General features: G+C 44.7%; 1 protein-coding gene across 6 annotated transcripts in view; it reads left to right on the top strand.

Annotated features, from left to right (window-relative positions):
• The window catches only part of HMGN3 (high mobility group nucleosomal binding domain 3), a 36,217-nt gene extending 23,623 nt beyond the window's left edge, over positions 1-12,594 (top strand). The window contains exons 2-7 of one of the 6 annotated variants that reach the window (XM_061427269.1): positions 25-75; positions 5,949-5,978; positions 9,228-9,278; positions 11,447-11,563; positions 11,684-11,783; positions 12,111-12,594. In XM_061427269.1, coding sequence (XP_061283253.1) covers positions 25-75; positions 5,949-5,978; positions 9,228-9,278; positions 11,447-11,563; positions 11,684-11,783; positions 12,111-12,124 — 363 coding nt within the window. In that variant the 3' untranslated portion in view covers positions 12,125-12,594. The other 5 variants (XM_061427273.1, XM_061427268.1, XM_061427274.1 and 2 more) reach the window with 5 other exon arrangements.
• The last annotated feature ends 235 nt before the right edge of the window (positions 12,595-12,829 follow it).

Below are 12,829 nucleotides of genomic sequence, written 5' to 3'. Positions count from 1 at the left end.
TTCACCCAAATATTTTCTTTTTAGTCTCCAGAGAATACAGAGGGGAAGGATGGATCCAAAGTAACTAAACAGGAGGTAAGTGTATCTTTGACATCCCGTATTTAATCATTAACTGGAACTTCTAGTGTTGTTACGACTGTCTGCGTCTGAATGACTCCTCTTCTAAACCGGATTGCTGAGACTATGTAAACCAGAGACAGACCTGTGGCTGTGTCACTGCCCTGGGCCTGGGCAGGTTTCAGTCAGGGGCACTCAGGAGGTGTTTTCCACTTACTGTGTTTATGTTTCTGCTTGTGAGTACTGCTGTCTGTTAAAGCAGATACTGAGAATTCCTCCTGGGCAAAGAGTGAGATAATAGGTAAATTCATCAAGGAGAACAAAGTGTGCCTTTCACAGTAAGGAAATGAAAGACTGTTGATTTAATAAATTCTCCACTCCAGTGAGTGAACTATAAATTACCGTTTGGGTTCTGAGTATTTGCCTAAAAGCGGTCGTCTTCTAAAGTCAAAAATTACAAAAGATACGTAAAATGTCAGAATTTTAAAGTTTTTTATTTTTAACCAGGAAAATTCTTAGGGTTTGGGATAATTAGATAATAAGTCAAAGAAGCTCTGTGTGAAAATACAGAAAACTCCAAAAGGCTAGGAACTTGGAAGAGATACTTGCATTTGACCTTCCATGGCAATATCATGAACTTCTAAAAGGAGATGAGCTAGAAAAGTAGCAAATGAGATGGTTACTGTGATGACAGCCATTCCCTTTTGCACAGAGCTTTACAGTGTGTGGAAACACTGCAGCTCTTAACCCTTGAACTTATAAACTAAAAGGGGTCACGAGAGAGACGAAAACAATATCTAGTTACAGATTCTTTGATTGGGTGACTCATATTGTGTTAATAATTCAGAGGTTGTCATGAGAGCAAAACCCCTACACATGATTTGTAAAAGGAAGTTTGTTCGGCCGAATGGAAAATCTTCAACAGAATCTGTAAAGAAATAATTCAAAAGCAGAACAAACAGAACTGCTTATAGCCGAGTCCCCGCCATGCATTTACCCAGTTTTCAGTGTCTAGCAGAGCTTGGGAGGTAAAACTGGCAATCCAAGGTCAAGTCACTAAACAAATGGTAGAAACAAACAAAAAAATGTTATACCAAAGTTTCAGCGCTTGAGTTTTCTGGAAAATGGTGAAATGTAATCTGTAGGACAGTTGACTAAGTGTAATACGCCTTAATGTTTTTAGGTTTGGGCACAAATGCATTTGGGTTTCTCCTTGGGGACTGCTATTTAAATTGATCTGTCAGAAAACCTAGAAACCATTACGTACAACAGATCATGGATAGTGAAAACATCTTTTCCCTCCTTTCAACACTAAAAGCAAGCTGGTTAGAATATATGAACAAGATTTTTGCTCATACAGTTGTCTTATGCATATTCTTTTAGCCTCAGAATTTTTATTACTTATATTTTTACATTATTATTTTTAATGTTCTATTTGATTGCATGTATTATCTTACTGCTATCAGAAATCTTTCCTAGAAAAGACTCTTCCTATCATTTAAATCAGGACCAGATTAAAACTTATGATTTGTCTTCAGGACACCAACACAATTGTTTAAAAAGTGGAAAGGTTGGTTAATTAGAAGTGCTTTGGGATAAGAACTATTTGATCATATATTGATTGATTTTCCCCGCTGAATTGATGGGGTTTTCTAGTTATGTCACTGAGTATGCCCAGCCTAGTCTACATTCAATAAATATCAGTTACAAAGGAGGATCCCCTTTTAAAAATCTTCTCCACGGTATTTGAAGGGCATAGTGCAGAGTATAGTATCTGGACAATAAATGACCAAAGTGATAGGCTACTGTCATTACACTGGGCAGATTTTCACCTCCATTGTTTGAGCTGACCCTTAATTTAACCCTGGAATAAGGGGAGAGAGCACTTCGGGATTTCCATAGAGATAGTTGGCCATGCACAGAGCCGACTCATTGGAAAAGACCCTAATACTCGGGGAGATTGAGGGCAGGTGGGGAAGGGGGTGACAGAGGATGAGATGGCTGAATGGCATCACTGACTCAGTGGACATGAGTTTGAGCAGACTCTGGGAGATGGTGAAGAATAGGGAAGCCTGATATGCTGGAGTCCAGGGGGTTGCGAAGAGTCAGACACGACTGACTTAACGACTGAACAACAGCAACAGCATTCCGACCAAAGCAACCACAAGACGTATGGAACACTTGAATGCGCCAGGCTGTGCAGATTGCATAGTGAACAAAGGAGCAAAAGTCTCTCTGCCTTCATGGAGCTTCCGCTGTAGAAGGGAGAAAGAGAGAGAAAATAAAATGATCAGAAATCTGCTATGAAGAAAAAGCAATCAGAGGGAGTAATTTATGTCAGAGAAGCACTGTTTTGGTCAACAGAGGCACGAGTTGTTATCCCCATATAACAAGAGCGGAAAAGGTTCTCAGAGAAATAACATACTTTTCCTTCAGGTGTCACACCTTGTCAGTTGCAGCACCAGGAAAGCCGTCTGAGTCTTCTGACTCAAAATCCCCTGTCCTCATGCCCCTTTTGGGGTCATTGTAAATCTGGTCATGGGACTTCGTGGTGGTCCAGTGGTTAAGACTCTGCACTCCCAGTGCCGGAGGCCCGGGTTCAATCTCTGGTCAGGAAGCTATATAAGATCCCTCGTGCCACATGTCATGGCCCACCCCCCCCCCCAAAAAAAAAAGAATCTGGTCACCCAGTGCCTTTTCTCTGTCTTCTCCGTCCTCCAGTCAAGACCCTGATACGCATCCTGCTCCACTTCTCAATTCTGCAAAGAAGGGAAATTCGACCTAGCTCTTCATTTGTTTATGAAAGTTAAAAGCAACTTGACTTGTGGGCTTTGCTTGGAAGTGCATGGTGAAGCACAGAAGCATTAAGAAGTCTCATAAAAGTAAATATACTTCTCAGTTCCACTGGAATGGCGTATATGTTTTGAGCAGTATTCAGCTAAGTCCAGTGATTCTGCTTGTCTCTAGCTCTCCCAGGGAATTCTGTCATATTGAGATCAGACTTCTGTGTTGCTTTTGCAGGACATTAAAAACTCCGTATCTTTCGTAGTAGCCCTCACGATAATTTTGTCCAGCCTAGGGAGTTTATCAGGTGATCAATCAATGCCTTCTGAATAATTCCATTTTGTCCAGCACCTGTGTACCGCAGTAACAAACCCTCACGTTTTTTCTATAACTCTTAACGACCCATCATTCTAAAAGCCTTCCTTTTTCCCCCTGAGAACTGCTCTTTTGGCCACTTTTCCTGCGGATTCACAATCAACAAACGGAAAGACACTTTTTTTTAATTGACGTATAGTTGATTTACCATATTGTGTTTCAGGCACATAACAAAATGATTTGGTGATACACATATATGTATACATCTATATTCTTTTTTAAAATTCTTTCCACTGTATTACAAGATATTGAATATAGTTCCTTGTGCTATATAGTAAAGCCTTGTTTATTGAGAGAAATTCTTATCTTTTTTTTTTAAAATCTTATCTTTTATTTTAAATCTTATCTTTTTTTAAAATAGTAGTTCTGTCCCACAATGTGAGTCTCAAATGAATACTTTGAATTCTAGTGTTTGAAAGAAGGGAGAAGAGCAGCCTGGTCTATTTTATATCCAGTAAATACAGTCCGGTCATTTGTAGGAAGATTTGTGAAATGTGATGAAACTTTCCAGGAAGGTATACACACTTGGTGCAAAGTCAGTACTACTGACTGTGAGCGAAAGTTTGTTTCAGCCTCCCCTCTCTGCAGTGAGAAAGAGCATCTCTTAGGATGGTTTAAGAGAAGAATATTTAAGAGAAGTTGTTGTTTGTTTTTTTTTTTTTTTCCCTCCCTGACATAGAAAGAAGAGCTGGTAAATTTTAGGCAGGAAGTCATAAAATCATTTTACTGTAAAATATATGCTTTTTAGATATGGCTCCATTTAGATAGCCTAGAAAGGCAGACTTTGTTTTCTTGCGTTCTGTAGGCTTTTTATTTTGAAACTCTTGTACTGGACCTGAATTATGAAAAGGTAGTGAGTCATTTGGATGGGAACAGCTGGCAGGCCAGTGCTCTGTTGGAATGCCTCTGGAAATCCCGGGGTGGGGGTGGGGGTGTGACATCACTCTGCCTCTTCGTGTGTTCCCCTCTTGCCTGGAGAGGGAGGGAGCAGAGAACCATCGAGTTGGGAAATTTTTCACAGGATCTGGCTTCCCTTCAATGAGCTCTTACTCAGAACAGCTCGTTGGTTGATAGGGAGGCAGTTGTAAATAATGGTTAACCTGTTGGCCCCTTTTCAGGCTCCAAACTGGATCCTAAGTAACTAGTGGCCTTGGCACCGCTCCCTGCGAGTTCACTCTTGCTGTGCGTGTCTGTTGCTCACCCCGTCCAGTCACTTCCATGTTTGCTGAGGGCCCCCGCGAGGCATCAGAGCTACAGAAGTGCTAGAGAAGATGGTTCCGTGCAGAAGGGTTACAGACGAGGGGCGGGAGGGAAGACCCGCATTGTGTGTCGCGCTGTGCACCCCCTGACCCTGTGCAGCGACGTGTCTGCACGGTCTTCTGACTCGACACTTCTGCCCACCCACCTGAAGTCCAGCTCTGAGCTGTGCACGCGAACCCAGGGTTAAAGTTATTCCTGGAGGCTCTGGCCCTTCATTTCCTTCTGTAGTTTAAAGAAAGACAGCTTTAGCTTCCTCTGGCTATTTTCAGCAAGAAAATTCTTCGATGTGGAGATGGCAAGAAACACTCCAAGGCCCTTTGGCCTTGACCAGCTCACCCAGACTGACTTGAGAATTCCATGATTCCTTGGAATTGTGAGCCAGGTTCCTGCTGATCATTTGCGCTGACCGTCAAAAAGATTATTTGAGACCTTTAAGTTACTGTCATGAGGCAGAGTCCGCATAAGGCAGCAGATTAGAGAAAAGCTTGAGTTCCTTTTTTTTTTTTAATGAGTGTACTTGCATATCTACTATATGTTAGGTGGTACACTGTTCTAGATGGACCGAAGAGAACGGGAGGAGTATTTGCTCCTGGAACACTTATAAAGAAAGGAAGTTGTACTTGTAGAAAGTGAAATCCCTTGAGGCTCTGTCTTTGGTGGGTGAGGAGCAGAGTATCAGTTGTATGTGCGTTTTTCTGAAATATGTAGAACATTTCTGCTCTTAGTAATTTTCTTTACCATCTCCTTTGCTGTGAAGTTGCACCATCCTTGAGGAAAAAGATTTCCTTGAAAAATTCTAATCTCAACAGGTCCTCTAAATTTGTAAACTTCCAAATGAAAAGAGCTTTTTACTCTTAAATAGAGTAAATAATAAATAATAAATAATCTTTCAGCGATGTGCATTTCATAGATCAATCATTGTGTTTATTTTGTTACAGGTAAAAGGAAGCTGTGGTTGTTAACTGCCTAAGATTTGTAGTCCTTCTCTTTTCTAACATAGTAACCAGGGAGGGGACTCCTGCTATTTCGGTTTCCGCACAATTATATAAGTCTCTTTTTGTGTAAATTTTTAAGCTTCGGTTCCGTTCGTGAGGAATGCGCGTCAGACTGGACTGGTTCTGAAGTAGCGCCTCAGTGCCCCCGCGGCCCATTTTATCACACAGTAGATGGTGCTTTGGGTTGCAGCCTAAATGCGTCTTCCCGGCCTTGCCCACGGCGCCCTCCCCTGTGAGAGGCCGTTTCTTTGAACACTGCACCTGCACCTCTTTACAGACACTTCTGGAATGTTCCAGTGTTCAGGGCACTTGGGGTATGTTTAACTGTGCTCACCGGGGGTTGAGGTGGGGGATTAATGGGACTCATGCGTACTATTCTGTCAACAAAGTAAGACAGTAAGAGTGAACTTTTTAAAAAATCAGCTTGATTGTGCAAAATCACGAAGAATTATGTTTTGTGTTTCTTTTCCTTTGTAGCCCACCAGACGGTCTGCCAGGTTGTCAGCGGTGAGTACTTTGGACCCCACTGTTGTTAGCTCTTACGAACACACATTCCTCCTATCCACGGCAGCAGAATGAAGACTAAGGTGGTGTTTCCCTTGAGCTTTGTTTAATTTCCTTTTTGGAAATTACCTGGGTCAGGATTTCGAGCAGGTTTGACAAGTGTTGCCAAGCAATTCACTTAATCAAATACGCTGGTAAAGAAAGGTGGCCAGCCCAGCGAGCAAGCATACGAAGCCCAGGAAGTTGTTTGATATGGCTGGAGCCGTGTGATGTAGAGTGACGTTATTAGCAAAGCCCTCATCTCCTATTCTGTACCTAATGTACCAAAGGAGACAAGAAGTCTTGATTCTCTCTCCATGAGAAAGAGAAAATCCATACCTTAGTCAGAATGTTCTGGAAGTCCTCTGAATCCATAGGCTGTAGCCTCATTTCAGAAGCAGAGAATCTTTTAAAAAAAAAAAAGGGACCATTTCCAGTCTGCCACCTGGGGTCTCCCTCTCCGGCCCAAGCCCAAGGAAGGGTCGTGGGTTAAGAGCATTGAAGCTGGGATGGGCAGTGATCAAGCCTTACAAGACTGTGCCCCAGCCTTCCTCACCCTGCCATGCTCCTGGCTGAATCCGGTGCTCCTTCCGCCCAGCCTGTTCGTGTGCCCGGCCTCCTCCTGCCAAGACCGGTCAGCCCAGCTCTCTGGAGGGGGACGTGCGCTGCCCACTAAGATGCAGGGGGAAAGGCATTGACCTCTTGGCTCACAGCCCGTACTGGATGGCACTGGGACCTTCAAGGGAGCCTGGCTTTCTTCTCAGCCCACACCTGTGCCTGGCACAATGCAGGGAATCCAAGCCAAAATGGATATTGAAAACTTCACAAATTAAAAAAATATATATCAGTTTCTGGCTTTTCTTCTCAATATATTTTTGCTAAACTTGTTTCACAAATTTAAAAGAAAAGGAAAGAAAAAGGTATTGGAACCATTCTCAAGTTCGGAAGTATGGGTTTAGGTTGGGTTGAGCCAGTGTTCCACATGTGTGCGTGGAAGTCACTTCAGGTGTGTCTGATTCTTTGTGACCCCATGGACTGCAGCCCACCAGGCTCCTCTGTCCATGGGTGCTCCAGACAAGAACATTGGAGTAGGTTGCCATTTTCTTCTGCAAGGGATCTTCCTGACCCAAGGATCACGTCTCCTGTGTCTCCTGCGTTGGTAGGCAGGTTCTTCACTACTAGCGCCACATGAGGCCCAAGCTAAGAAGCAGCAACAGAGTCACCTGGAAGGTTAAGACCTGGGCGGTGTGTTTGTGTGTGTACATAGTTAATCCAGATTTTGCTACAATACCAACACAATACACCAACACAAAAGATGTTACACGTGTCCAGTGGTGTGATTTTCACTGTGGTTGAAAAGCTGTGTCTTAACTCTTTTAGATTTTCCTGTAGATTATGCTGAAAGCCATTGTATTGCATGGATGTCTAGCCTATCAAGGGGGGGCAGACCTTTAAGTCAAAAACCAAAATATAAAACAAGGCCTCTGTTGAGCACCAGGGTCCAGCAATATAATATCTTCCACTGACAGTATGGCCCGAGGTGCTGACGCAGAGCCTCGGAAGCCGGTGGGATTACAGACTACAAAAACATCACCATTTCCTGTCCCATTGAAACACCAATACTGAGTTTAGGGGGAAAAGGTCCGTCTTGCTGTAAATTGAGAAAACAAGGACATGTTAGTACAGTGTATCAAAGCCTGAAGTAAAATGTTTTATATCCTGAAAATTTAGGAGCTATGCAAGCTGATATATTTGGGGAGCAAATTTATGGTGGTCAGAGGATTAAGGAAAACAGCCCCTGCCTTTCAAGCCCAATTTCCTTTTCTTATTTGAGAGGTTATGTCCAACGACCAGTCTTCCGGAATTGAAGTGAATATAATTTCAGTTTATGACCTTGATGGAAAGGGCCAGATTCGGCATGGCCCTGGACGCCTGGAGGCACTGGGGGAACGTGTGTTTCTCCATGGGGGGAGGGGATGGGGTGGGGGCGTGGAGGAGGTACTCTGGGCAGTGTTTTCTATTTAAAAACCATGCTCCCTGGTGCCAGGAGAGAGGTATAATTTTTTCCTAGCTCCATGAGCGAGAGAAATATTTGCCCTAAGATAGCTTTAGAAAAACCACAGGTTTAAACTGCCCCCGTGTCTCTTTGTACCCATCTCAGGTCCTTAGGAAGCAGCCAGGCTGAAGCCTTGTGTGGAGGGACCTGGAGCCACAGGGCAGGGGGCCACTGCTCCCAGGAGTGGGGAGAAACACACAAGGCCAGAAAAAAAAGAAGTCGCCTGGTGGGCCCTTTGGCTAGTAAGGTCTGTGAAAGATCTTGGAACTCTGGGAGCTAACAGTATACCTTGTGAGCTTCCCAGGTAGCGCTAGTGGTAAAGAACCTGCCTGCCAGTACAGGAGATATAAGAGACACAGGTTCGATCCCTGGGTCGGGAAGATCCCCTGGAGGAGGGCGCAGCAACCCACTCCAGTATTCTTGCCTGGAGAATTCCACGAACAGAGGAGTCTGGTGGGCTACAGTCCATAAGGTCACAAAGAGTCGGACACGGCTGAAGTGACTGAACACACACACACACGGTGAGCACTGCCTCATCATAATTGTGTTCCTAATAACAGACTCTAGGGAGCCCAGGGTCTGGGTGGCCAGGAGATTCTGTTCACCTTGAACTGGCCTTGGAAGAGAAAAGTAGGAAGAAGCTCAAGCTCAGACAGGCATTTGAAACCCGCATCAGAGGTGGGAGAATTTGGAACTGGTTTTGGAATACTTCATGGGCAGCTCTCTTCATTCCCAGATGGGCTTCGCCTGTGATGGTGCTAGGATTTCTAGACTGTTTGGAAGGCCGGTGTGAACCAAATTCACAGAGTCATTTGGCCGAGGGCCTGAGTCGTTCCTCTTGCTGCATTGCTGTGATAAAAGGAAATAAAGAGACATCAGACAGAAGCTTAAACGTGTTCCCAGAGAGTTGTTCTGGCCCAGGGAATAGTGAATTGACTTCCGGATCTCACCTTTCGTCGACTTGAGAACCCAGGATGAAAAAAATAGTCATGAAATGCGGAGGTCTTTTTGCTGGTGCTGAAAATAGGACATTTTTTTCTTTTGAAATGAACATCATAGTCAAAATGGACTGTTGTCTTTGGCGGTCTTGTTGCTGTTTCTTTTGGTGCTGAGGGTTGTCTTTTTCAGTATTTGTATAACTTCATTTATCTTTGCAGAAACCTGCTCCCCCCAAACCTGAACCTAAACCAAGAAAAACATCTGCTAAGGTAAGAGGTGCTCCCTCCCCCGCTTTGGCTTTTTCAACAGTGAATGAATTATAATTCCATATCCCAAGAGTCATCCGAGGAAAGATCACATTTAATGATTCAGGCTCAGTGCCTGGACTAGAAAACTCACCCGAGCTGGAGACAGGCTTTCTCAAAAAGCAGAGAGCACAGTTTTTACACTTTGCTGGGAGTCTGTTTTCCGTTTGGTCCATACAGCAAAGGAAGTCAGAGCATATGCTACTCTGAGAAGCCTCATGTCCAAGGTGGAGTTTGGTAGCTGCCTCATGAGACATACAGTTCAGATGGTTCTCTGGAACAGTGAGCCTGGGCCTGCTGCCAACAGCTGGTGGAGGACTTGTGAGGGGCTTCTGGCTTCCTAGAACTGGTCTTAGGAGGCCAGTCTGCTGACTAATAATTAATCAATACTACGGAAAAATTAAGGCTTCCTTGTAGCTCAGACAATAAAGAGTCTGCCTGCAAGGCAGGTAAGTGTAGGTGAAAGGCGCTCAGTCATTTCTGACTCTGTGACCCCAAGGACTATTCAGTCCGTGGAATTCTCCAGGCCAGAATACTGGAGTGGGTAGCCTTTCCCTTCTCCAGGGGATCTTCCCAACCCAGGGATCTAACCCAGGCCGCCTGCATTGCAGGTGGATTCTTTATCAGCTGAGCCACCAGGGAAACAGGAGACCTGGGTTTGATCCCTGGGTCAGGAAGATCCCCTGGAGAAGGAAATGGCAGCCCACTTGACTATTCTGGCCTGGAGAATCACATGGACAGAGGATCCTGGCAGGCAACACCCCTCAGGGTCGCAAAGAGTCGGACATGACTGAGCGACTAACACACAGTAATAAACACACAGCAAATAATGAATACAAGCAGTTACATAGCCCTTGTCCTGTGTGCGTGTGTGCTCAGTCGCTTCAGTCATGTCCGACTCTTTGTGACCCCATGAACTGTAGCCTGCCAGACTCCTCTGTCCATGGGGATTCTCCAGGCAAGAATACTGGAGTGGATTGCCATTTGCTTCTCCAAGGGATCCTCCCAGCCCGGGGATTGAATCCACATTCTCCTCCAGCTCCTGCATTGCAGGCAGATTCTTTACCCACTGAGCCACCTGGATAGCCTCTTGTCCTATGTCAGACCCTCATCCTATGCGTGGGCCTTCCTGGTGGCTCAGCGGGTAAAGAATCCGCTTGCAATGCAGGAGGCCTGGGTTCGATCCCTGGGGTTGGGAAGATCCCCTGGAGAAGGGAAAGGCTACCCGCTCTAGTATTCTGGCCTGGAGAATTCCATGGACTATGTAGTCCATGGGGTCACAAAGAGTCAGACACGACTGAGCGCCTTTCACTTTCATCCTACACATAGACACTCACATCAGTCCTACTAAGGTAGGGATACATATTCTGTTTGGCAGATGAGGAAATTGCAGTGCAGAATTATCGGGGGTAGGAAGTTTACCCCCAAACGGCTTTTGTTTACTCTGCCCTTCAGAGTGTCATCCCTTGTTGCGTGTGCATTGTTTGAAATGATGTATATTGAGGCGTGAAAAGGCGATTGTGAAGCAGAAGTTATTTTTGTGGCTTTGGTCTTTTTTGGTGGGGGGACGGGGGTGTGGTCACACTTCATGGCCTGTGCGATCTGGAATCTTAGTTCCCAAACCAGGGATGGAACCTGGGCCCCCTGCTTTGGGAGCGAATTAGAGTCTTAACCACTGGACCACCAGGGCAGTCCTGGCTTGGTCTTAAAATCAGGAATTTTTCTTCCTCTGGGTCTTCCTTCTCAAGGGCTCTCCCAGCTTCTAGCCCCAGGTCCTCAAGTGCAGCGCTTGCTCTCGCTGGGTCTGCCCTGACTTCACTGTGTCCCCCTGCAGCTGCTCTCCCCACGGCAGGACCGCTTCTCACTGTATCAAGAGAGGATGCCCGCCAGAAACACACTTGAGGAGAAGTCAAAGTCCAGTGGATTTCCTGAGTTGCCTGTTACATTTTCACGGGAGCCTCCATGTAACCCACTCAAAGCTCAGCAGAACCGGGCTCCCGGTTTCCCCTGAGAGCCACCCCGTCACCCTTGTTTGTGCTTCCCCTTGTGTTTGGATGGAGGCTGGCTAAATGTACACAACCTCCCACCCTGTCTCACGCACTCTGTCTCCCTGTGCTTTGATCCTCTGTTAGAAAGAACCGGCAGCAAAGGTTAGCAAAGGTGTTAAAGGGAAGAAGGAGGAGAAGCAGGAAGCTGGAAAGGAAGGTACCGCAGCACCGTCTGAAAATGGTGACACTAAAACTGAAGAGGTACTTGCCCCAAACACCTCCCGCTGATTGAATCAGTGTCTTGAAAGCAATTGCTGGATCCTTCAGCCGGCGACCGCACGTTCATAATGTGTCTCTTTATTGCCTGTAATGTGATTGCAGATCCACATCTCTCGCTCAACTGTTAGTGTCTCAGCCTCCAGAGGTACCCCACCCAGCACACTGTCAGTAAAGGGGCAGATTGAAACAGTGAGAGTTAAGGGTACAGTAGCCGATTCTGCACGTTTGCAGTGACTAGCATCAGATAGTGGTGTGGTGTTCTCTTTCTTTAATCGTGAACCGCGGGAGTCCCGCAGGCAAAGCTTTTGTGGTCGTTTGCAAAGCAGAAAGCAACAAATGCTGCCAAGTGTTTGTGTCATATATCCCTGCCTTGTCTGTTTTTACACCCAGAGTTGAACTCGGTTTTGCAGTAGAGCCGCTAAAAACAGATGTTCCAAACTGTGCATGTTGCTCGGGTGGAGTCGTCTTTGGCTTATGGTAGTTTTAATAGTAACTCTTGTCTTTTTTGTCTTCCTTTCTTTTTTCACAGGCACAGAAAACTGAATCTGTAGCTAACGAGGGAGAATGAATGGTCATGAAAATTGGGGTTGATTTTATGTACCTCTTGGGACAACTTTTAAAAGCTATTTTTACCGAGTATTTTGTAAATGCTAATTTTTTAGGACTCTACTAGTTGGCATACAAAAATATATAAGGATGGACATTTTACCTTCTCATAGTCATGCTTTTTGGAAATTTCCATCATCCTTGAGTAAAATAAATACCAGTTTAATATTGGAAGCTGTCTGTAAAATTGATTTCAGTATTCCATGCACTCGCTTTAAAAATTTAGTCCTGTGCATCCTGTGGTGCTTTTACTGTGCGTATTTGGATTTTTTCATGCCGTTTTTCTAGAGCAATAATCAGTGGTGCTTTTGTACCTAGGTTTTATGTGATTTTAATGAAACATGGATAGTTGTGGCCACCTGCTGATTATTTGTGGTTTAAAATAAAAGGTTTTCCTGCCTGCAAAATACCTGCCTCTTAGTAGTGTCTTTGCTAAATTTAGGCATTGTTTTATTTTCTTGCTGCAGAAGATGAAAAGAATTTGTACAGTCTGTCTCATGATGGTCCCTCTAATAATTCATATAGGGTTGTTTCTTAATTTTATGGCCTTTAAAAATGTTATTTTAATAGAATCATCTATGAGTGCCAGTGTAAAATTATTTCTAATAACCTTTATACCAGAAGTGGCCAGCAATAGTCAAC

Source organism: Bos javanicus, chromosome 9 (genome assembly GCF_032452875.1).
Source record: "Bos javanicus breed banteng chromosome 9, ARS-OSU_banteng_1.0, whole genome shotgun sequence".
Taxonomy (NCBI): Eukaryota; Metazoa; Chordata; class Mammalia; order Artiodactyla; family Bovidae; genus Bos; species Bos javanicus.
The sequence above is the reverse complement of the archived record's forward strand: the minus strand, read 5'-3'. Positions and strand labels throughout refer to the sequence as shown.